The sequence below is a fragment of the Chelonoidis abingdonii genome, chromosome 13 (assembly GCF_003597395.2).
Source record: "Chelonoidis abingdonii isolate Lonesome George chromosome 13, CheloAbing_2.0, whole genome shotgun sequence".
Taxonomy (NCBI): Eukaryota; Metazoa; Chordata; order Testudines; family Testudinidae; genus Chelonoidis; species Chelonoidis abingdonii.
The window spans coordinates 18,274,095-18,297,781 of record NC_133781.1 but is presented as its reverse complement, the minus strand read 5'-3'; the positions used below and the strand labels follow the sequence as shown (position 1 = coordinate 18,297,781).

Below are 23,687 nucleotides of genomic sequence, written 5' to 3'. Positions count from 1 at the left end.
TGCCATGGCACTGTGTGTGCCCCCTTGCAGTGGAGCTGACCCCTGAACTGGATGGCAGAGCTTTCGGCAAGGGGAGCCGGCCCCAAGGTCTAGTTTCACCTGGGTTCTCTTATCCACAACACTAGCATAACGGGACAGTACTCAGGGATGTCTGAAATGGAGCCTGGAACCCCTTATCTGGCTTGGTTTTATTTATTTTGTCAGCCTTAACTAGCAAACTGAGGCCCCTTCCTGGCAGGTAGATCCGCATCATGGACTCTGCACCTGTATGGCTCCAGTTGCAGGACCAGAACCTGAGTTGTTACCCAATTTTGGCTCAAAATCCAGTAGATGGAAACTCCATGCACATGGAAAATGCATATTTTGGAGTTGAAACCTAAACTGTGGCGTGGTACAATGACAGTAATGTAAACAGTGATCATAAGACAGGCTTACACTTCATCCTCCCAAGACATCACACAGGACTAAAAGCCCAGATACTGGCACTTTGGGTGACATCTTCACAAAGCCCAAGTGACTCATTGCACTTAGGCTCCTGAATTGTTTTTGAAAATGAGATTTAAGCTCCTACTTCACTTTGGTATTTTTTAAAATGTTACCCTTTGTGCCTTAATGTGCAGAGCTGGTGCTGAGATATCCTGAGTGCTCCAGTGTGTCTTCAGGGAGCACTATACAGGGGTCAGGGCCCACAGAGAACACTGCAGTGTCAGTGCTTAGCCTAGGGTTCTCAAACTTCATTGCTCTGCTTCCCCTTTCTGACAACAAAGTAACTACATGACCCCGGTCAGGGGACAGAGATCCTCTACCCTGGTGGGGGGGAAGAGGGAGCTGCAGCTGAAGCCCTGCCATCCTGGGTGGGGGTGGAACTCAGGGTTCAGCCCTGGGTACCAGCAAGTCGAATGCTGGCCCTGCTGGCCGCCCCATTAAAATGGTAGGGTGACCAAACAGCAAGTGTGAAAAATCAGGACGGGGGTGGGGGAGGTAATAGGAGCTTATATAAAAAAAAGACCCAAAAATTGGCACTGTCCCTATAAAATAGGGACATCTGATCACCCTAGGGGTCCTGACCCACTTTGGGGTTGTGACCCACAGTTTGAGAACTGCTGCCAGACCGCTGCCTGACATCAGATATCAGTATTTGAAAGCTGCAAAGAGGAAAAAACAGAGTCAGCATGCCTGACTGATTGCACACTGGTGTGAATCAGCCTGCACTCCACCAAAGTTAATGGAGTTGCATTGGAGTAAAACTGCTGTGAGAGGAGAATGAGGCCCACATTTCACTGCACTGCAGTACACATGGCGGAAAGGGACTGACAGCGAGGGGAAAACAATGTCCTGCTGCAACAGGACAGCAGCCGGCCCCTACTCAGCAGGCAGGCGCGCACCGGCCTGCTCTGCACACGCAAGTCGCAACCAGGCGGGCAGGCGGTAGCAACGCAGGCTGCGGCCGGGCAGCCTGACGGGGTCCTGGAGCGCGGATGCAAGATGGCGGCTCCCATGGCGGGGCGGCTTGCGGCGCTGGGCCGTCGGCTGGCCCCTCCCGCGCGGGCCTGGCTGCCCGGGTAAGGAGCAGCCCCGCGGCGGAGACTGGGCGAGGGCGGCGCGGAGCGGCTGGGGGCGCTCGGGTAGAGTCAGACGCTGCTGCTGGGGCAGGTTATCAGGGACCGCCCCCCCCCCCGCCTGGGCCCTGTTCTCAGGGAGGGGACAGGCCGCTCTCCCTCTCCCCCTCCCCGAGCTTCGGCCCTGCTGCCGGGGGGAGAAGGAGCAGCGCGACTGGGCCCCCCGTGCCCTGGACCAGGGGAGGAGAATGGGACTTTCAGGGGCGCTGGAACAATTTGTGTAGTGGGGGTGCTTTGTCATTGGGGGAGGGGGAATAGCTCAGTGGTTTGAGCTTTGGCCTGCTAAACCCAGGGTTGTGAGTTCAATCCTTGAGGGGGCCATTTAGGGATCTGGGGCAAAAATCTATCTGGGGATCCTGCTTTGAGCAGGGGGTTGGACTAGGTGACCCCCTTCCAACTCTGATATTCTATGAACCAAACTAAACCCTGTATATCAGAGGTCCCTAAACTGTGGGATGCATTCCTCTTGGGGGGTGGGGGTGTGCAGAGGAATGAGGTGAGGGCGTGTCTGGGCCCTAGGCCAGCCCCCATGGGGGACAGGAAGGAAGTGCCACCCAGCTCTGCTCCTGGTCTCATGCCCTTTCCTGTCCCAGGGCCCCAGCCTGGACCCCCTTACTCCTATCTGCATCCCTGTCTGTTCTGAGACTTGTTCCGTAACACTGGAGATGGACTTGGTGAGCCAGACTGAGGAATGCTGTATACAGCAATGCCATCCCATCTTACTCTTTGCAGGTTAACCCAGGTGAGATGGAGCCGATATGGCCCCAGTTACCTCGAACCAGAAGTGAACAAGGAGGTGTACCGCACACCCCTGGAGGGGCTGTCTGAGGAGGAGAAAACACAACAGGAGCTCAAGACCCTCCAGCCCATAAAAGCTACAGCTTCTAATGTCACCAGCTCTGTGTTCAGTGACCCTACAATCAGGTCAGAAAGCACAGTCTCCTTTGTTAAAACACTAGATGTCTCCCAAGGATCAAGGACAGTTTATCCTGCTCCCACTGAAGTCACTGGGAGTTTTGCCATTGACTTCAATGGGAGCAGGACTGAGTTCGTTGCTCAGAAGGGCTGAACAGCCACAACCCTGGTGGACGGCTAGAGGTCAGCTCCTAACAGGATCATGTCCACAGAATTCTCTCTTCCCCTCTCCAGAATGAGGGCGGCAGATGAGTTGGATTCAGGTTTGTTAGTGAGCTCTCTCTACCTGGATAGGGATTTGCTGTTTAAATTTAAGTAAATAGCTTTTATTATGAAACAATGTAATGGATGGAGTAATTGAGGGTTCTGCTTCTGAGCCCATTACTGCTGAGAAGTAAAGCCAATGCAGTGCCCCACCGCATCAGCCTTTGTTTACCGGGCTGCCTGTTACCTTCCTGTTACTTTGTGTAATCCAGGGATCGGCAACCTTTGGCCCACGGCCCACCAAGGTAAAGCACCCTGGTGGCCCAGGCCAGTTTGTTTACCTGTCATGTCCGCAGGTTCGGCCAATCGCCGCTACCACTGGCCATGGTTTGCCGCTCCAGGCCAGTGGGGGCTGCGGGAAGCTTTGTGGGCTGAAATATGTGCTGTCTGCTGCTTCCCATGGGCCTGGAGTGGCAAACCGCGGCCAATGGGAGCTGTGATCGTCCGAACCTGCGGACACGGCAGGTAAACAAACCAGCCCGCCAGGGTGCTTACTCTCTTAGGCTGCATGCCAAAGATTGCCGATCCCTGGCATAATCCCTTTATTTGGATTAATATCTTCCCATGAGGAAGATCCATTGAATAATAGTGGTTAAAAATGAGCACAGCCACCCAAAATCTAGCAGGGATAGGATTTAACCACAGGAACAACACAATTAGGGACCTCTGGTGATGGAACCAAAGTTCCAGTTATATCCTGTTTGGTTTTGTGCTTGCAGTAAATTCACCAACATGATGATGAAGGGAGGAAACAAAGTGCTGGCCAGATCCATCGTTACACAGGTGAGGGGACTGGACTCTCTCGTGTTTAAATATTACATGCCAAAAAACTGCATTAAAATAACCTTATTAAGCTTGCCAAGGGAATCACTCAGAAGTTATGAAATGCCAGAAGTAAGGCTGCCTGTGCAGAGCTTATCCCGTCTGCAATCAAATCGGGTAGCTTTCTCCATGCTGCCTGGGCCAAGTAGGAGGGTCATTGAGAATAAAGGAGAGGCAGGCTCCCTGCTTTCAGTTCCGATGCCCAGCACTGGCAGAGACCACAGAAGCACAGAGCTGCAATTGCAGTGAAAGTCTTACTCAGCCTTGGAATGGAGCATGCCTAGTGCAGATGGAATATAGCTGCTAAGCTCTACCTAGTATCTACTGAGCATGTGCAAACTGCAGTTTTCTTCAGTGGTTTATAAATTGGCCACATTTGGGTGAATTTTCACAGGGATACCAAAACGTACATCCCTGACACAAAGACCACCCACCTTCCAAATTTGAAGTCCCTGTTCCAAAGCAAGGGGGCACTCGAGCTTAAAGAAAAGGTTGCAAGAATTTTTTAACATGTACAAAATATTTTTTCCCTGGCTTCATTTTCGGAACTGTTCTGGCTAAAATTTTCCTAAAAAAATTCATGCTGAGGCAGACACCCAGCATGGAGAATGTCAGCCCAAAGAGTTGAAATTTGTCTGAGTTATAAGCAACTGAAAATAGTGGTTTTATGAGAAGTGTTGGGCAACACTAATAAGAGGTGGATACTTCGTTTCTATAATGTTAATACTTCACACTCTTTATCTGAAGATCTTTAATCTCTTCACAAAGAAGGGGGGTATCATTATCCAGATTTTACAGGTGGTTGCTGTGATACAGAAAAGTCTAGTGACTTGCCCAAAATCAGACCAGACAACAGTGGCAAAGCCAGGAATCGGAACTAGATCTCCTGCCTCTCAGGGCATCCCTGACTGTTCGCTGAACCAGGCTGCCTCCCTTTGGGCATTAGTTGATGTGGAGCTGAAGTCCAGAAGACTTCTAATTTCTTCAGTACAGACCTGCCCCAACTTAATGGGCTTCAGGATTCTTGATTTAAGTGGCATCTACTGCTGCTGTAAAGCAGTGGTCTCCAAAGTTGGGTGTGCAAGAGGATCCTTGGGGGTGTGTGTGGCAGGGGGAGCACTTTTTTTTTTTTTTTTTGCTTTCAGTTCGGGCAAAAGTCTGAGTGGCGTGTTTTTTTTTTTGTTCTTTTTTGGTTTTTTTTGCTTCCGCATTTGGGGCGGGAGTAACCAAGCGTTACTGTAGCGAGTGCAGTTCACTTCCGTTCCCAGCTCTCTTCTGGGTCCTAGCGCTAGACCCATTGCACTGCAGCCCCTGCCCCTGCCTGGGGCAGCCCGGCCCAGCACCCGGGGGCGGTTCAGACAAATCACACGAGTAGGGCTGGAAGGAACCTTGACTGAGCATCCTCCTTCCCTAGGAGCCTAGCAGTGAATTGCTCGGCGTCTGGTTTGTGTTACAGTCAGAGCCTGCCCATGCTCTGGCTCTGTTTACCTTCCCGGGTCAGACGCTACCGCCTTCTCCATTGTGAGCCGGGAGCCTGGGCTGAGCCGCTGCTGCTCCCCGGCGGGGTCTGTGTGGGAGAGACTGGCATTAACCCTCGTCTCTGCCCGCACCAGCCCCCAAACTGGAGCCTGCAGGTGATGGGGGGGACTCGGGGAAAGGGCCAGGGCCGGGCAGGAAAGTGAGTCTGCACAAGTGGCCCTGCAGCCTCAGATCTCCCTGCCCCAGGCAGCTGCTCCCTGGCTGGGAAGTGCTTGGCAGAGGGACTGGAGCTGCGGCCCCAGCATCAATTCGCTGCCTGGGCTCTGCCCAGGGTCTGTTCCCGGGGCCGCAGCTGGGGGTTCAGGCAGGGGGGAGAGTAGCTTGGGGGGGCCATGGGCGGGCCCAGGGGGAAGAGTGGCTGGGGCGGGGCATGGACGGGCTTCAGAGGGGTTCCCCGTTTTGTCCCTGGAGCTGGATTGTCAGGGAAGGGAGGGGTGAGAAATGAGACTGATATGGGGGATGAGGAAGTTATTGTTCATCTGCAAATGTAACTGTGTTACAAACCTCTGAGCCCCTCCCTCCCCTGAGACAGGCCCAGCAATGGGTGAATTTGTGCCCCAGCAATGGGTGAATCTCCCCAGCTCAGAACTGCTGCTGGGGTCCTGTTTGCTCCATCAGACACCTGCTCTGAAAGGAGGCAGGATCCTGTTCTACTGAACAACCCAGAGTGTGACCCACTCACAGACTGTATCCTAAGATAGTAGTCTCCAAAGTGGGGTGCGCAAGAGGATCCTGGGGGGTGTGCAGCAGGAGGCAGCTTTTTTTGCAAAAGAAAAAAAAATGGTAGAGCTGGCACGGCAGGGTTGCGCACTCAAATTTTTTACTGATGGGATGTGCGATCAAAAAAGTTTGGAGACCACTGCTGTAAAGGACAGTGAGTGTTGCACGATTAGTATGTGTTGGATGATGGGTATAAGTTGACCAGAAAAGTGGTGAATGCAGCACAACTAGTATGCTATGTAATGTAAACTGGTGTAACTGATACGCTGAGCAGGTAGAAGTGCATCTTGGGAAAATCTAATAGGCAGTTGTAAGGTGAGAGTGGGGTCAGTATTGCTTTCTCCTCTCTGCTTCCCTCCATTTGTTGGTGATCACTGCTACACTTCACACCCACCAATGGGCTGTAAGAGGGAAAACCAGTGAGGACTGGACTCCAGCAGAGGAATGTGTCTGTGTGTGGAAATCTGGGGTAAGGAGGTGAGGACTGAGTAAAACCTGTAGTTGCTCAAGAGCATCCCCTACTGGCCTAGTTAAGGTGTAGTAGGGTGGAATCCTCCATGGCCCAGATTTCTCAGGGTGTGTCTGAAATTGTCCTGATTCTAACTTTACTCTGGAGTGGAGTAAATCCTGTAGGGAAGCCAATTGTAAACTGAGGAGCATGAGCATGTTTCCTTGTGTTTGTATTTAGACCCTAGAAGCCATTAAGAGGAACCAGATTGAGAAATACCATCAAGCCTCTGAGGAGGAGAGGGAGAGCATTGAGTGCAACCCTTACATCATCTTCCATCAGGCACTGAAAAACTGCCAGCCCATCATTGGGCTCTGCAACATCCAAAAAGGAGGCAAAACCTACCAGGTAAACAGAAGAGGGACCTGAAGGCCAGGCTAGGCTAGAAAGAATTGGATGAGGGCAAAACTACTAGAGTCCTTCCCACCCCTCCAAAAACTTGCTTGCATTTCTGTTGGAAGTACCATTTATTATCTGTATTATAATGGCAGAATGGGCCTCTGATCTTGGCTGGGGTCTGTAAGTGCTGAGAGAGAGAGTTCCTGCCCTAAGTCGCTTGTAATCTGAATGGATAAAGTGTGGGAGGGGAAACAGGTACAGGGAAGTGAAGTGACTTGTCCAAGGTGACACAACATATCAAAGCAGAGCCAAGAAACCCCACCGGGCTCTGAAATCTCAATCTGATGTCTTATCGGCTAGACCATGCTGCCTGTGTAGAACCAGCAGAGCGGTTTAGCCCCTGTAGAACGCAGGTTAGCACATAGAAAAGGTTCATATAGATACCTTGTTTTATTTAAAGCCTTGACAAAGGCTGTCTCCTCAGCTCTCCTAATTAGGTAAACGCACCTAGAGAACTCATGGGATTGTTAAATGAAATATGGAGTGCTTCACCAACCTCCTATGCAGCCAATAAATTACTGCCCTCTGCTGGTTGAACAGAGACTTGCGGGAAATAGCTTGGTCAAGTTCCCATAGACAAGAGTCTACATCACAAAAACCAGTCTGTAAGTGGCAGTCTCTGCAAAGAGGCCAAGAACCAAATGGAACATCCCTCTAGTCCCAACAGGTGGCTACTGCTCTTGGGCAGGTCTGAGGCTGCCAACATGGGAAATTTTGCACTGCTGTGCCTGATCTGTGAATTGATAGAGGCAGTTTGCTGTTGCTGGAGTGGAATGTTTCACTGATGCTAAACTCACTCATGCTTGGCTAGAGTTGATGCTGAGAGGGTGGGAAGAAATTAATCACTTTTTAATCACCTGGGAGTGTTAAACAATTGAAAAAAGTTATTTCAGCATATGGTCCTATTGTGGGGTAAGGCATTTTAACTGTGCTACTGCTTGAATGTCTGCTAGGTCCCAAGTCCTCTGAAGGACAATCGGAAACGCTTCCTCGCCATGAAGTGGTTAATTACTGAGTGCAGGGAACATAAGCATCATCGGACATTCATGCATGAAAAACTATCCCAGGAACTGCTGCAGGCCTTCAACAATGAGGGCCCTGTGATCAAGAGAAAGCATGACATGCACAAGATGGCTGAGGCTAACCGAGCGTATGCCCATTATCGCTGGTGGTAGGGGACCCCCTGAGAGCAAGAGAGACCTTGTCTTATGACAACAAGAACATTTCCTCACACTCTTATATTTATGGAGCCCAGACCTGTGAAGAAGCAGCCTCTGTTTACTTTCTGCAGAGATGATGTATAGGGGAGGTTGCCTGCCAGTTTCTGTTAACTGCTTCTAGGCTGGGTCCTTAAGCAGAGAAAAATCAAGACGAAAAATGCATCCACAAAAGCTTCATTCCCTTAGATGTTTTTCTGAGCAACACTATAAAATATCCTTTCTTCCACCTACCTGCTTTCTGAGGGCAGGGGAGGGGATGTCTTCAAGTCAGTCTACTAACATTATAAACAAGTTTTCGCTCGTTAGATCCAAGCCAAGAGTGAGCAAGCTGGAACGTATTCTGCATTGTGAATGTTCTTTGTGTGTATCAATACCAGAAGCAGAGAAGTGCCTAGTTTGAATTTTAGATTGTTGCAATACTGTCTGTTAGCAGAATCATTGTTTGACCAAGCACATGTGATCTGGATGTTAATGAGAAAATAAAAATGAAACTTGTCTATCATCCTCAGTCTGACTGTCACCACATCCTAGTGCTGGCTGACTGCCTTAGGGTTTTGTACTAATGCCCATCACTCTACCAGAGGAGTGGTATTTCTCAGTCCTCTAGGGGGTCAGTTAAAGGAAGGGTTATTCTCTAGGAGATGCCATCCCACCTACGCTCAGCTAGACAGAGTTGAAATCCTTCTCTTGTCCTGTAAAAGAGCTGCTAGCACTTCTGTCCCTGTTGTGCTTTGCTGGAAAACACAGAACACTTTTGCTCACTGCAAAGGAAAGACTGATAGTTTGAGGAGGAGGATGGGGACGAATTCAGTACCCCAAACCTTAGCCTCTGTTTTGATTTAAAAATCTAATTCCATGCTCACAAGCAACTCTGCCACCCTGTAGCAGAGGAAAACTAACACATGGCAATCTTACGGAGGAGATCTTCGTGTCCTGTTTATAGCTACCCAACACCCTAGAAATGTTACAAAGCAAGAGCTCTGTGGAGAGAGAAAACATGGTGTTCATTAGTGGAAAACTTTTATTAGAAAAAACCTCAATAGAACATTTATTTCCCCTTTGTCTGTCCCTTTTGTTAACAGAAATGTACAATATTGAAGTTTATTAAATTGTTTTTTTGGAAAAAATTCCATAGTGGTTACTATATAAAACTCATAAAAACAGTTTCTAGCTACATGTGCTCAAGGAAATTGCTGCTATGATGTACACTGGCTGGCGTCTCCTTCCTCCAGAAGCAGGTGTTACTTCTGCTGTCCATAGGCACCCAGCCTGCCAGAGGGCAGGGTTGGGAGAAATAACAATTGATTGCCCCATGTAAAGGGCTCAGTCGTGCTCCCATTGATTTCACAGGGAGCAAGATGAGACTCATCCTGGAGGACTGTTTTTAAAGCTTGGTTTGTGTATTATGGGCATGGATTCCATGTGGCAGTAAGCAGCAGAGGGCAGTTTTCCAAATAAGCTGCGAAAGCTTTTCCTTTCACCTGTCTCAACTCTGTTGGTGGGTGACTGAGTTGGCACATAAGAGCTGATCTCAGTATAAACCATTGGCTGTGCTTTCCTGACTGCTACTGTAAAATGCTGGTGTGAGCTGGAAGCTGTGGATACAGTTAATCAACAGTTTGAGAGGCATTAATTAACCTAAGTCATAGATAAAGAGAATGGAAGCTCTGGCTAGGTTAAAACTGCCCTTGTCCCCAAATCAAACTGTCCCCCGTTGCAGTCCATCAAAGCCACGGTACAAAGGGTCTATTGGGAGTAAACAATATAAATCCTATTTAGAAAAAGCATTAGAAAATGTTAACTTAAATATCTGAAACATATTTGTGTGACATTTGCTCCTGAAAGTGCCAGGGTGAAACTTTGAGCCGCTGAGTGAGTTAGTTCTGGCTGTGGAAGGTTTAATCTGTGACTTCACTGTAGTAGTATTTTTGAGCTGCATCTGTCATCTTCCAGTCTGCAGCGCGGAACTCTATGATCTCCAGCAACAGGAGCTGAGAGAGTGAGCTGAGCCCCTCCTCCAGGAGAAAACCATCTCGGAGAAGGGAGAAGAGCTCATCCATTGGCTGGGAGTTCATCTTCTCCAGCTGTTCACCAATGCGGTGCAACTGCAGCACCAGGCAGTCCACCTTAAAAGAGGAAAGGGAAAAAGCCACCTTAAGATGGTGTGGGGGCCTATAGTGCCCCATCACCGCCAAATTAATACAGGCTGGTTCTCCCCACCCTGCTCCCCTGTATTTCTACTATTTCTATCAATCTTTCGTAGTGACTAGGAACCTGGATGTTGACAGCTGCTTGGAGGGGGCCTCTCTGGGAAGGAGGGGTGTCCATGAGATCTCCCAGCTTCACACATGAAATTGCTGAAGAAACATGCAGCAATTCACACCATTAGACCTGCATCAATTCATGTTGAGGCTCCCTGCAGGTGGCAAAAGCTGGATCAACATGTCCACAAAGCTCCTTCAGTGGGTGCAGTATAAGCACCTGAACAGAACTGTCTGAACCATGCTCTGTTTCCAGGGTGAGTTGGATTCTTTTGACCATATGCTGGTTGCTTTCACGTAAACTAACAAGGAACAGCGGCACCTGCGCTATGAGCAGGAGGCTGGTAGCGCTGAGTGCTTGAAGGGTATGTTATGGTAGGATGCCACGGAGAACAGCAAAGCAAAAGCAAAATTCATGTCCAATGACTTATGAACTTTATAACAGTCCTTTGGTTGTTTCAGTGCCTTTGGCATTCAGAGGCTCTGACACTGCGCACCTACATCAGCCACGGTCAGATATGGAGCGTGAACTAAAAACGTTTGGAATGGGGGAAGAATGGAACTGTGGTTGCAACATAATAATGGATGCACCATCACCTCCATAATTCCTCCATTGGGGGCTGCAGGGAACTTCCCACCTTACAAGCCTCCCTTGTTCCCTGTCCCCACCCCACTTACAATAGGTACGAGGGAAAATAAGTTCTGTTCAGCTCTGTGCCTTCCTTTTGGTCCAGACATTGGTTCAAACCATTCTCAGCAGCCTTACAGGACAGTATTTTTGTCAGTCACTTGCCTGTACAAACTCTCCCTGCATGTTAGCATCTCACCAGTGCTCACCTCCTCCTCCTTCTTCAGGCTATCAGGTTGTGCCAGTCGGAACAGGCATTCATAAACTGGGTTCACCAGTGCCATCATGGGCATGTTGTTTACCTGTTAATGGGCCAGATGCACATATCAGCTCATGGGCAGAGGAGGCAGCGGTTTATTTTTAAAGAATTGTTCCCTCACTGTTCTCAAATGGGAGGGGAATTGCTCTTCTGGAAACGAGTTATGGTGTCACTCTGGCTCAGGGTCCTGCTGGCAGGGTTTGCCTAAAAGACCATATAGAAATGTCTCCCTTAGAGGACCAGGGATCTTTGCATGGGGCAACGGTACCAAAAGAGATGGGAAAGTGATGCAAAAATCTGAATTTTCCAGAAATATTTGATTATATTTTAAAATAATTAGCTATACCCATGCTTTCCCCCTACATTTCAACTCTGTTCACAGTCCTTTCACTGCCTGCCAGCATCTGAGCTCATGAGTTCTACGAGCACAAAGCTCCCAGAAAGCTAATTTCAGTATGCATGCTTGGAGGACTTTAGCACTCATCCAGTCACCGAACAGGAAATAATACCATCCAATTTCCCCAACCAATCGCAATTAAGCAATGGGACTTGAATTTAGTACACTTGAGATCAGTGGGAGCAAAGAACTCCAAAAAGTGTGCGCGAAATGACCAATAAAGGTGTGTACACCAGTTCCAGGAGCTGTGAGGGACGCTACATTTGTTCAAGGTTTGTTTAAGAATTATTTGCTCAGCTCTACATACCGACAACTCTTCCCTCATCCCCTACTTTATTAATAAGGGGAACAGCACGCAATGGCCTTCAATATGCAGAGAGGAACATAACAATTAGCAAAGAGCCTGAACTGTAATGTTTGAATGCAGATCCCCAACCCACACACAGAGTAAAGGGTTCAGAACCAAGGTTTTTTGGGTTTAGCCATAAAATTCAGAATTCGCTCCAGATTCCAAACTCCTGCCCCTAACTCAGAAGGGGTTTGGTTCAGATACTCTTTAGGCATGAGGGAGCAGATAGGGATGTCCTCTACATAGGCACCTTACCCTCAGGTAGTCAAAGATGTTGCAGATGAAGGTGACGTAACAGATCCATGCCTGGGGCGAGCGGGCTCGCAGCTCCTCCCGGTCCTTATACTCCTGCTGCAGTCGGTTAAGCAGACTCCGTCGAAAAATGCTCTGGCCCACCTGCTTGCTCTCTGCCTAGGACCCCAGAACAGCGAGGAAAGGGGAGGACAACAATGTGGGTATCCACATGACTAGGGTCTTTACATATCATTCATTATCAGACTCCTATTGTTGCACAGAGAAAGATGATTGGTGGGAGTCTAACTGCACGTGAAGTTGAGGCTACTGTCATGGCCTGCACATCCCTTCCCATTCTCTTCCTCTATTTCACTGCTTTGCTGGAGCTAGAGAATCTCCTTCCAGCATGCAGAATTCCACAGGCCAGCTTCACTCATGATCTTATGGGAAGAAACCATTTCAATATGCTGGATAAGTTCCTCAGCCATGAAAGCCACTGCCCCAAGACTAGGGACCCTCTTCCAGTTGAGCCTGAGAAACTGTACTCACACACATGGGGGCAGGTTTGGATTTCTGCATATCTCTGGCAGATGGGGCAAGCAGTGGAAATACTGTAGCCTCTGTTAAAACATTTACAAAGACAGAGAGGAGCTGGTCTGGTGGTAAGAATGCAGGACTGGGAGAAAGGAGGTGTAGCTTGTATTCCCTGCATGACCTTTTGCAAGTCTTTTCTTCTGTGTGCCTGAATTTCCCCTTTCTTTGAAAAGGGGATTATACTCCTCTAGAGGGTGGCATTGGAAGGCTCAGTAGTGCTAATAAAGTGCTTTGCAGATTAAAAGTTCTCTGTAAATGCTGTAGGACTGAGGCAAGCCCAGCTGAGACACCAAGATACCCACTAGCACTAGCTGTGATCCGGAAGGGCAGGCTGTGTCTCACTAAGGATTTGCTGTCAGCATGCTGACATCATCTCACCTGGATGATGGTGTAGCAAATACGCCCAGCCTCCTTACTGAACACACAGTCTTTGAGGGACTGGTCCACGATGATATTAGCCACTTTCTCCAGATCCACACTGCTGGGGTCTGCAGGGAAAGAGATGATATCATCAGCGCCGCTCACTCACTTCCCAACACTGCACAGATTCCTCACTTCACACCCTTCCTGCTCGTGCTTCATAACATCAGGAAAGCAGCTAGGTGCACATGGCAGTGTGTTGTGCTACCATGCTGCAAGAACTCAGGCTCACTTCCAGGCTGGCAGGGACCAGAGGCAGCTATCTCAGCTGCTGTAGCCCCCCTACAGACTGCATCAGGGATGGCACCTTCAGAGGGTACTTAGCCATTTTTGGCAGAGACAGTCATCACAAGGGAAGGGGAAGAGGATAAGAGTGAGAGTAGGGGGCTAGTTTAAATTTGAGCTGAATGGGCAAATTTTCATTTTGCTTTGAATACAGATGCTATAGCTGAGAAGCAGGGCTGACTTTTCCCTGTGAGGCCTCCAAGCCCAACCCCTCCTACCCTGGGCTTTTCTCTAGGAGACAAAACTTCCAGAAAGTGAAAAAATTGCTGAAAAAAGACAAATGAATATGGCAGTGTCTGTTAAGTGTGTGGCAGTGTCTGTTAAGCCCCTGATGAGAGGAGAATGCTGGTAACAGGCTGAGGAGTGACCAGAGGAAGGGTACAAGAATCAGGACATTTGCCCTTTATTCCTGCTTCTGTTTAGAAAACCCAACCTCTGAGGAAAGGTTTAAAAAACTAGGCTGCAGGATGTAATACTGCAGGGGTCAGTCCAGGGTCCAATACTATTCAATATTTTAATGTAATGACTTGGATAATGGAGTGGAGAGTATACTTATAAGTTACATTTGTGGATAATACCAAAATGGGTGGGGTGCTAGAACTTCAGAAGACAGGATTAGAATTCAGAACAATCTTGAAAAATTAGAGAATTGGTTCTGAAATCAACAAGATGAAATTCACTAAAGACAAGGACAAAGTTACACACTTACGAAGGAAAAATCAAATGCACAACTACAACACGGGGAATAACTGGCTAGGCAAGAATACTGCAGAAAAGGACCTGGGGGTTATAGTGTATCACGAATTGAATGAGAGTCAACAATGTTATGCATCTGCAAAAAAGGCTAATAATCTGGGCTGTATTAACAATGGTATCATAGGTAAGACATGGGAAGTAACTGTCTTGCTCTACTCGGCACTGGTGAGGCCTTAGCTGGAGTGCTGTGTCCAGATCTGGTTTCCACACTTTAAGAAAGATGTGGATGAATGGAGAAAGTCCAGAGGACAGCTACAAAAATGGCAGAAGGTTTAGAAAACCCAGCGTCTGATGAAAGGTTAAAAAAAACTAGGGGTGTTTAGTGTTGAGAAAAGACAACTAATGGAAGACCAGCTAATAGTCTTCAAATATGTAAAGGGCTGCTACAAAGAGAACAGGGATCAATTGTTCTCCATCTCCAGTGAAGACAGGACAAGAAGTAATGGGCTTAATCTGCAGCAAAGGAGATTTAGGTTAGCTATTAGGAATTACTTTCTAACTATAAGGATAGTTAAGTACTGCAATAGGCTTCTAAGGGTGGATGTGGAATCCCTATCATTGGAGGTTTTTAAGAACAGGCTGGACAAACACCTGTTGGGGATGGTCTAGATTTACTTGGTCCAGCCTGAGCGCAAGGGGCTGCACTAGATGACCACTTGAGGTCCTCCATGTCCTACAGTTCTATGATTCCATACTTATTAGAAACTTGTTAGAGACTGGTGGAGAAATTCTCTGCCAATTCTGGATGTACTGAGCATGCATCAACCTAGGTCTGCAGGGGCTGGTCAGGACTCTCCTTGCAACTGCTTCTCCTGGCTGTCAGAGGCCACTGTGGCAGCAGTCCACAAGAACTGAGAGCAGGGAGACACGCTCCCTTATGCTCTTAATGCTCCCCCTGCTGGTGGGCCCAGAAGAAGGAGGAAGCTCCCTGACTGCAATGCAAAGGCGCAAGGAATGGGGAGGGGGGAGAAGGGAGATTGCAGGGGCAAGAGGTGGGGAGAAGCAGAGGGGGAGCTGTTGTCAGAGGCTGAGAGAAGTACAGAGGGCAGGGGAGGAGGATGGGAGAATATATAGCCACAAAGGTGAAGCGGCAGAAGGCAAGGTAGGGGGTTGGATAGGAGCAAAGAGAAGTGGGGCAGGAGGAGGAGTGAGAGTGCAGAATGTTGATTATTTGCTGAGGGGGATGAGGAAGTAGCTAGGGTTACTGGGAGCATGGGGGAGACAGATAGCAGATGGGGGGGACCGGGCAGGATCAGAGGCTGGGATACGAGTAGGGGGATGGGCGGATAGTAGCAGAGTGGGACAGAAGAATCTGGGATTGGGGGAGAATAGATAGAGGGTTGGCCAGTGGATTGGAACAGAGACCGTTTGACGGCACAGGAGCAGAAAGATTATAACCACTAGAGGACATGCCCTTCCAGAATCTGGAATTGAACTCAGACAACTGTGCCTTAAATCTCAGGGAGAAGGTGGCAGGGAGTAGAGATTGTGTTTCCCAGCACTAGCTCACCCATGCTGGGGAAAAGATTTTGAGGGCCAAGCAGCAGGCTAGTAGCATTTCTGATACAGCTCTCCTATTCGGAGCCATCTGTGTTAACAAGACAAAATGGAATCTGGTTCCTCAGGCATGATCTGCCAGCCAGCCTGGGCACAGAAGTCATGCCAGGGGTCCTTGAAAAACAGGTGCTTGCTGACCTTTGAGAGCAGTTTTCAGTAACTGCTGCGTCTCGGTGTCGAACGACTGTATTTTATACTCTTCTTTGCCCGTGTCTCCCATGTCTGGCCTGCTGCGACAGTGCAGTTAGGGAAGTGGCTGTTAGTGGCAAACCCTGGGGAGGAGATCAAACACGTCTTAGTTAAGCAGGGAGATGGGTGAGGATAAGTGTAGGTGTTTGTGTTGCCATTTGGGGAAATGCTGGAGCACTGTATGGTTTAACCAAGTCACTAATGTAAAGAGCACTCAGTTATTTTGGGGTTGTAAGATTTTTCCAAACTCCAAACCCTAATCCTGCGAAACCATCATTATTATTTTTTTATAATCCCTGCCCTCTGCCCCACTTTAACAAGGGGTCTTTGGCCAGTTGGCTCTCTTTGGTAGCCCATATATTTTCTGATATAATAACCCATTTAAACTGTTGATCTGCAGCTTCAGAAACAAACAGCCCATCCAGAGGCAAAAAAAACACGTATTTTAAAGGAAGAAACAGCCTGAGCCTGTCACAAGGAAATGCACACAAGAGCACGGCATGGGTCTGCTGATTCATTTGCTTGCATGTGGCTTTGAACCTACAATTCAGCTGATTTTGCTCAAAGACATAGGGAAGATTCAAAACATATGGATGATCATTCAATCCACCTCCCCCCTGCACCGTCAGTTCATAGCAGAGCTGCTTTCACACAGTGCCATTCCAAACTCATTGACTTCAGAGGGGCTGCGCCAGAGATGAATCTTGCTCGAAGTGGCAAACAGAGATAGCGAGCAAATTCTGCAGCCAATAACATTATTAAGTCTCTAGTCTCCTTTAGAGTTTGCATTATTCTCCCTTGTACAAAATGATCTTAGAAACTCCTGGGTTTTCCTCTGCTTAGTTATTTTGGGGGAGTTGTCATTTCACATACGCATCCAGTCTTACCTAATATGAGACCAGCCACTGGTCGGTGCGGCATCAAATGTTTGCTGCAGGGCTGCAGTGGCCTGTGTCACAAACACTGGGAGGGCAAAAGTCCAAGTGGAGCATTCAATGGGTTTTGCCAGCTCATCAGAATTCCACAGTCACTGTGCAAACAGCCTAGGAAGCAGCTATCAGGGATTAGTCAGATGAAGGCCATTGTCCTTAGAGGGACAAAGCACATATCTAAGTTGCTGTAATCATATAATACCTGCAATACTTCCTTTGGCACTGCTCTGGGAGGCGGGGGGACCACACCCTTCTGTAAACCTGCGGCTGCCACCTACTCTCTCCCTGCTTCCCATAAGATGTCCAAGATGCAATCTTTTCTAATGCACCACACAGCATGTTACCTGGCTTGGAGCAGTCAGATCTATAAAATTAGAGGATTGCACATACTGCTTAGGTAGGTCAAGCTGAACACCTAGCTGGGCCCTTGCCCCTCATCTGGGCAGCCCCCCCATAAGAGAGAGTTGCCAGAAGTAAGAGGGTATAGCCCTGCAACCCGCAACATGCTGCTGTATGTTAGAGCAACCCGTAAATACTCTAACTTACACAAGGGCAATTTTGGTTCCTAGAGCTGCCCAGAATCTGGGCAGTGCAAAGGTGGGGTAAAGCCACCTTTGCTCCCTGCTTGGCTGCACCCGAAGCACAGCACAGAATCAGACCCAGTCATTGCAAGTTTCCTGTTTTCAAAACACAGTAGAGACCTTCTAGCTCTCTCACAACTCTGTGCCTGACTATGTTCTGAACAGCAGAACACACTCCTGTAGTTGAATATATTGCTTGCCTAGAGACTTGGGTTTAGATATAGTTTACATCCCCTAATGCATTTATAAGGAGATGGTAGGTTCCTTTTGGTTTTACAGCAATGTTTAATTAGCAAACATTTCCTGGAAATTCACACAAGTTACAATCTCTTGCTCCCTGTCCACAAGGTGTCTCTTCAGGTAAACTCCCCTGAGTCTTATACCACCTACTTACTCAGAGCTCTGTGCGTATTCTCAGTTCAATCATCTCCATGCCAGAACTAAAGTAATATCATCAACAATAACTGAACTTCAGTACACACATGGTTGTGCTGTAGGTGCACCCTCAAAAGAGGATTACAAACAGCCCTTAACTGCTTCTGTGAAGCTCACAAAAGCCTAGGACTAACTCCGCACATCAGCAAAACAAAAGTTCTCCACCAGCCAGTCCCCGGTCAATCATCAGACCCAACAAGGAAGATCTACACTGAAAAAGAAGAATTGGAAAATGTAGAATACTTTGCCAAGCTTGGCAGCCATCTCTGAGAGAGAGCAGACATAGATGTCGAGATTCAACAATGATGATGACTCACACAGAGCTCTGTGTGCATTTTCGATTAAACTTCTCTTTCCTAATGAGGATGTGATGTCATTCCACTGCCTCAGGCAGAGCTTCATGAATCATTGGCAGGATAAGCAGTAGTTGTAGTCCACTTTTTGATTGCCGAGTCTGGGCTGGCATTTTTTGACACACCCTGCAAGGTAACACTGTGTAGCACTTCCACCTTAGTCTGCAAGCTAGAGCGATACGAGGCTACAGGATCTAGTTCTCCCTAGCCTTTTTCCCCTGAAGCATCACACCATTGCTAACACAGGTACAGCTCCCCATCAGTAGTCGCCTTAGTGTAGAGAGCACATGGCTCCTGGCCTTTTTAACCACTGCATCAACTAGCCCTGCTCACAGCAAATGTGGATGGCCAAATAGTAAAAATGCCAGTGCTATGTCTATCGAACGATCCTACTGTGGCTAGCACTGGTGGGATGTTTACGGAGAAAAGTCCCTGTGAAAACCAGACATGAATGCTCAGCATAATAAATCCCATTTGTGTTCACTACTCCTGAGTCCCATCACTTCTCTGTTGCAAGGGACACCGCAGCATCAATGACTCTCAGTGCAATGAAGATCACAGAACAAAGAGAAGCAGGGAATGCAACACCCAAGTCTTTAAATCAAGATCGGGCATCTTTCTAAAAACAAGATCGCCCAGCTCTGCCACAATCTAGGGCAGCGGTTGTAAAACTTTTTGAGCTGAGCCCCCTCTTTGAGTTACAATTTTTGGTTGCACTCCCCAATACCTGGACCTGCCCCCTCAGATTTTCAGGGCAGGGGAAGATGCATGCGATGGTATCTTGGGGCAGAGCCATTGCTGGGCACCAAGGTGTTGACACTGACTCACAGGCTGGGAGGCCCACTAAGATGAGTCAGGGGGTGAAGGTGGTGCTTTCTCCCCAAGCCCCATCACCCACAGCTAAAGCCTGAGCCACTTGGTGTCACCACTCACACCCCCAAACATTCCTCTGTGCCTCCCTAGGGGGGCATGCCCCACAGCATGAAAACCTCTGACATATGGGCTCTATGCAGGAGTCAGTGGGTGAGGGGCTCTGGCCTCTGCTATACAGGGGGTCAGACTAGATCAGGGGTTCTCAAACTGGGGGTTGGGACCCCTCAGGGGTCACAAGGTCATTACATGCGGGGGGTCGTGAGCTGCCAACCTCCACCCCAAACCCTGCTTGCCTCCAGCATTTATAATGGTGTTAAAAATAAAAAATGTGTTAATTTATTGTGGGGGTCACACTCAGAGGCTTGGCATGTGAAAGGGGTCGCCAGTAAAAAAGTTTGAGACCCACTGGACTACATGATCATAATGGTCCCCTCTGGCCTTAAAATCTATGATTGCATTCAAGTATGTGCCACCTCCTGCCAGTAGCCCTCCCGCTTGTTAACTTCAGCATTTGGCAGCCAGTTCAGTAGTGGTCACCTACACAGCATGACTAGTTCCTTGCACAATGCAGATGGGCAGGAACAGAATACAGGGGCTGGGGCAGACACATACATTGTGGATATAAAGAATAGAGTTTCTACTGATTGACAACCAAACACTCCCATTAGCCTCTCAGGAATTTCAGGCCACACCTTGAGACTTCCCTTCTTTTATTAAATCTTCTAAAGACTCAGTCATGGTTCTCCTCTTGGTCCTCTCTCCCTCTGTTTCCCACCACAGACATCTGGGCTGTAGCACGGTTGCTGCTCATTCTCCAGAAAAGAGAGGATGAGAGCGTTTCAGAGGATATGATGATAGCACCCAGAAGTCAAGTGGGTTGGCAGAAGAGAAGGCCTGGCACTCTTACTAACTGTGCAAGCACTCAGCCTCATCTGAGCCTGCTCACGTTCCTGGGGAATAGGAGGGTCTCACCCCTCCAAATGGGGATGAGCTGCCAGCTGAGTGCAGAGTGAAGGCACTTACCATCCCCAGCATGTGGGATGCTGCCATAGCTAGAAGCACATCACTCTGCACAATGCACCTTCATAAGTTTAATGCTGCCACAAGGAGGTTGGGTGGTGGGGGGGGGGATGAGCTCCAGGAATTACCCCTGCCTACCTTCCACACCCAAACACTGAGCTTCCCAGCCCTGGATCAGAGATCCTCAGAAGCCCAGGAGAAAATAACTCAACTTAATAAGATAAGTGATCGCACCAGTAACATGTTTCATCTGTCCCTGAAGATCCTTTACCCACCACAGAAGAGTCATTACATGGCTTCTGGGGAGGAGCAGGATAAAACACAGGACTTTGTACATTTGAAACTGTCCTGGGCAACTCAGTTTGCTGCTGGTTCTTTGACATATTTTATAACACTGCTGTGGGAGCCCCACCTCCACTACTCCCAACTATATCCTATCAGTCCAATACCAGCCTCCCATTAGAGCTCAGTAAAGGCTCCATACAAACTGTAAAAGTGAGCAACAGGATTGAAGTTCCCTCGCTCAGGTGACTATTAATACCCTCCTGACATCTTGGGGCTCATCTCCTGACAGGTGGGCAGGAAAAACAGTAGGGCAGTATAACAGGGCTCTCCTAACATTAAGATCTCTGCTTCCAACTAAAACCACTACAAAAGAGAGGAAGGACAGTCCCAGTGGTTTGGATACTAGCCTGGGACATGGGAAACCCTGGGTTCAATTCCATTCTCTACTACTTCAGGCAAGTCACAGTCTCTCTGTGCCTCAGTTCCCCATCTGTAAAATGTGGATAATAGCACTGTCCTGCTTCATAGTGTTGAGGATAAAAACATTAAAATTGTGAGGTGTTTAGATACTTTGGTAACGAGAACCATGAATACCTAAGATAGACCTGGGGGTCACGATTTCCCCCTTGCCAGGACTAGGTTATCTATAATGTTTGTGGGTGTGTCTGGTGACAGTGCGGGTGGGGTTGAAGGTCCATCATGAGAGGGGGAGTTAAACACCCAGAACTTGATGTGGGTCGGTTGATATACTTTACAGCACAATTTTAGGGGCATGCCTCACTATCCATTTATGTTTTAAGAAGGAACCCCATCACCATGGTACCTAACAGCCACCTAAATATTAATTTACAGCAGGGGAACACTTCCCCATTGTTTGTCAGCAGGAGGGGGGAAGATCAGGATACCAATGTAAATTTCAAGCATAAAACAATTATGGAAGTGCCTGCCCTATCACCTGTTTTTAGGACTTTATCTATCTAGGTTAGTTGGTTAAGAGGAAAATGATTTTAGGCCTCAAAAACTCCAGAAAAATTGCCTCAACTTATGGCCACCATTAAATTATAAACTATTTTCCTGGATTAGGAAAAAATAATACACAAAAAATTTACTGAAAAAGCCTAGAACGGGACCAAGTAATTACATGTTTGGTTTGCTTTAAAAATCAGGACTGCAGTCGAGAAAGTACGCAGAGAAACGTCCCGGCTTAAAAAATAATTGCTGCTCCACCGAAGAGGCAAAAGTTTGTTTCTGAAACTAATCAGAGCAGCCCAGCCCAGACAGCTTTGCAAATGTCACCAACCTGCTCCGGCTTTTCTCTTCACTCTCCCCGAGAGCTTTTTTTTCAGGACTCCAGCGTTCGCATCTTTGGTGCCTTATTTGCATAGAGAAGAACCGCCCCTACCCCTAATTCTTCTTGCTTTCAGGTTCGGGTTTTTGCAGATAGATCACGAGAAAACCTAGCGCCAAGAACAGCAGCAGCAGAAGCAGGAAAGGCAGGAGCTCAAGCATGGAATGCAAATGCAAGATGGGCATCCTTCATGCAGTCGCCCCTCCACCAGGAAAGCGCCCTGCGAGACCCCAGCGGGCAGGATCAGGCGGAAAATCCCAGCTGCTGCTCTTACTTGTCAGCTTCTTTGGGGTCAGTGATTGCCACCAGACGGATTCTTTCCATTGCAAACCTGCGGGTTTCCTCTTAGGTCATTTCCTTGCAGCCAGAGCCAAGGGGAGGAGGGACTTAGGAGTGCTGAAACAGCAGCGCCACCGCCTGGAAGAACCAGGATTTACGGAACCTTCTGCATTCACCTATCCATCTTTCGTTGCATCCTCTTGCTCCCCCGCCCTTTTTCATCATCCTACGACTTGGGGATGTAGGGGTGGGGGTCAGAGTGTGCCCGTTTTCCTCTGACTCAGACTGTTGTCTCTCAGTCAGAAGCGCTCTTCCTCCGGAGCTGTATTTTAATACTAGGTTTTGACCATAAAATCTTTTGACTTTTCTGTGTTAACAGCCCTAGAGAAAAGGCTGCAGCCCTCTGTTTGAACACAGGACAGGTACACCACAGCAAAAGAAGCAGCAATGCAGATTCCCCACACTGTCCTGCAAAAGTGCCCCACTCCTGCCCTGTAGGGATTTACTTTCTAGGCATGTGAGTCCTTCCCACTCCGTGGTCCATTCACCCTTTGGCCTCTGTTGGCACTACCAGCACAGGGAGAGGGGGTGCACGATTTTCACTAGTGGTTATGGTAATTAATGAAACATGAAAAACCACTCACTGGGAATGGGGCATGCCTATATCCAACACGCCTCATGTGCCTCCAAGCAGACACCACAAGGTGGTAACTTTCAGATCAGTTCATGTGCTTGAAGCTGATGGTTACACTTTTCCTCTTTTCAGGTTATTCCTTTTGTACAGTAGTAGTCCACGGCTTCACATTCTCCTCTGTTAACTTGGAAGTCTGGGGTTTGCTCATAAGCAAAGAGCTGAACCTCTTATTCTTGCTTTCATATTTTTCTTCACAGTTTAAACTTCAGAAGCTTGAAACTGAAATCTACTTACTCTTCTATTTTTCCCTCCTTCTCTAATATAGGCAATCTGATGAGTATGTTGGAGCAGAACTGCTCGGGTCTTGACCCTAAGGTTGTACTCCCAAGGTAGGAAAAAACATTTGAAGAATTTAAGAAGGGGGGAAATGTGTGAGCGCTAAAAAAACACAAAAAACAAAACCAAACCACCACACAGGAGGAAATATGCCAACTCACTTTAACAACATCTCAAAAGAGCAGGTGCTATAGAACACACTTTATGCTCCAAAGTTACCGTGTGCTTAATGTGCGATGAGTGCTGGTTATTACTCCTTAGCATTAGCATATTTATACAAAGTAGAGGAAGCATACTCTTGAAGCTAGAAAGCAGCTTTAGTGAATGAAGAATGAGCAGCTTTTTATAACATTCTGCAACACTGTTATGGATACATGTAAACTAAGTCTGAATTTGTCTACCACAGATTGGCGAAGTAGGTCAAACATCTCCTGCTTTAATACTCACACAGTGGAATGACCAAGCTTGTGGAAATCCATTTGGACAATCACTAGTTAATGTGCAATAATGGATATGTAAGCACTGAAGCCATCTCCTGCTTTGCCGTTGGGGCAATGGTGCCCTCTAGTGACCAAGCCCAGGAACTTTGGAATTCCAATAACAAATATGACAGGTTTCAGAGTAGCAGCCGTGTTAGTCTATATCCGCAAAAAGAACAGGAGTACTTGTGGCACCT

The 23,687-nt window shown here is 47.9% G+C and overlaps 2 protein-coding genes across 4 annotated transcripts; one reads left to right on the top strand and one right to left on the bottom strand.

Annotated features, from left to right (window-relative positions):
• The first annotated feature begins 1,462 nt into the window (after nt 1-1,462).
• On the top strand, nt 1,463-8,510 carry MRPS7 (mitochondrial ribosomal protein S7). 2 transcript variants are annotated; one of them, XM_032792941.2, is made up of 5 exons: nt 1,463-1,562; nt 2,352-2,543; nt 3,518-3,581; nt 6,568-6,735; nt 7,740-8,510. In XM_032792941.2, exons 1-5 carry the CDS (start codon nt 1,486-1,488, stop codon nt 7,959-7,961), a joined length of 723 nt encoding a protein of 240 aa, XP_032648832.1. In that variant the 5' UTR covers nt 1,463-1,485; the 3' UTR covers nt 7,962-8,510. The 2 variants fall into 2 exon arrangements, with proteins under 2 accessions (XP_032648832.1, XP_074927901.1); XM_075071800.1 differs by having other exon boundaries at nt 1,464-1,597.
• Nucleotides 8,511-9,009: 499 nt separating this feature from the next.
• MIF4GD (MIF4G domain containing) lies at nt 9,010-22,121 on the bottom strand. Of its 2 annotated transcripts, none has more exons than XM_032792944.1 (6): nt 22,037-22,121; nt 15,885-16,018; nt 13,107-13,216; nt 12,156-12,311; nt 11,105-11,197; nt 9,010-10,132 (listed from the first exon to the last, which is right to left on the bottom strand). In XM_032792944.1, exons 2-6 carry the CDS (start codon nt 15,964-15,966, stop codon nt 9,905-9,907), a joined length of 669 nt encoding a protein of 222 aa, XP_032648835.1. In that variant the 5' UTR covers nt 15,967-16,018; nt 22,037-22,121; the 3' UTR covers nt 9,010-9,904. The 2 variants fall into 2 exon arrangements, with proteins under 2 accessions (XP_032648835.1, XP_032648834.1); XM_032792943.2 differs by lacking the exon at nt 22,037-22,121 and adding an exon at nt 21,715-21,850.
• Nucleotides 22,122-23,687: the final 1,566 nt, after the last annotated feature.

What these genes read in the sequence shown, in the direction of transcription:
- MRPS7 (XM_075071800.1), top strand. Translation starts at nt 1,479, where the DNA reads ATGCAAGATGGCGGCTCCCATGGCGGGGCGGCTTGCGGCGCTGGGCCG. An exon ending in TTCAGTGACCCTACAATCAG is followed by an intron (nt 2,544 to 3,517) that starts GTCAGAAAGCAC and finishes TTGTGCTTGCAG; the next exon opens with TAAATTCACCAACATGATGA. An exon ending in CCAGATCCATCGTTACACAG is followed by an intron (nt 3,582 to 6,567) that starts GTGAGGGGACTG and finishes GTTTGTATTTAG; the next exon opens with ACCCTAGAAGCCATTAAGAG.
- MIF4GD (XM_032792944.1), bottom strand. Translation starts at nt 15,966, where the DNA reads ATGGGAGACACGGGCAAAGAAGAGTATAAAATACAGTCGTTCGACACC. An exon ending in TTTGCTACACCATCATCCAG is followed by an intron (nt 12,312 to 13,106) that starts GTGAGATGATGT and finishes CTGGGGTCCTAG; the next exon opens with GCAGAGAGCAAGCAGGTGGG. An exon ending in ACATCTTTGACTACCTGAGG is followed by an intron (nt 11,198 to 12,155) that starts GTAAGGTGCCTA and finishes GCCCATTAACAG; the next exon opens with GTAAACAACATGCCCATGAT.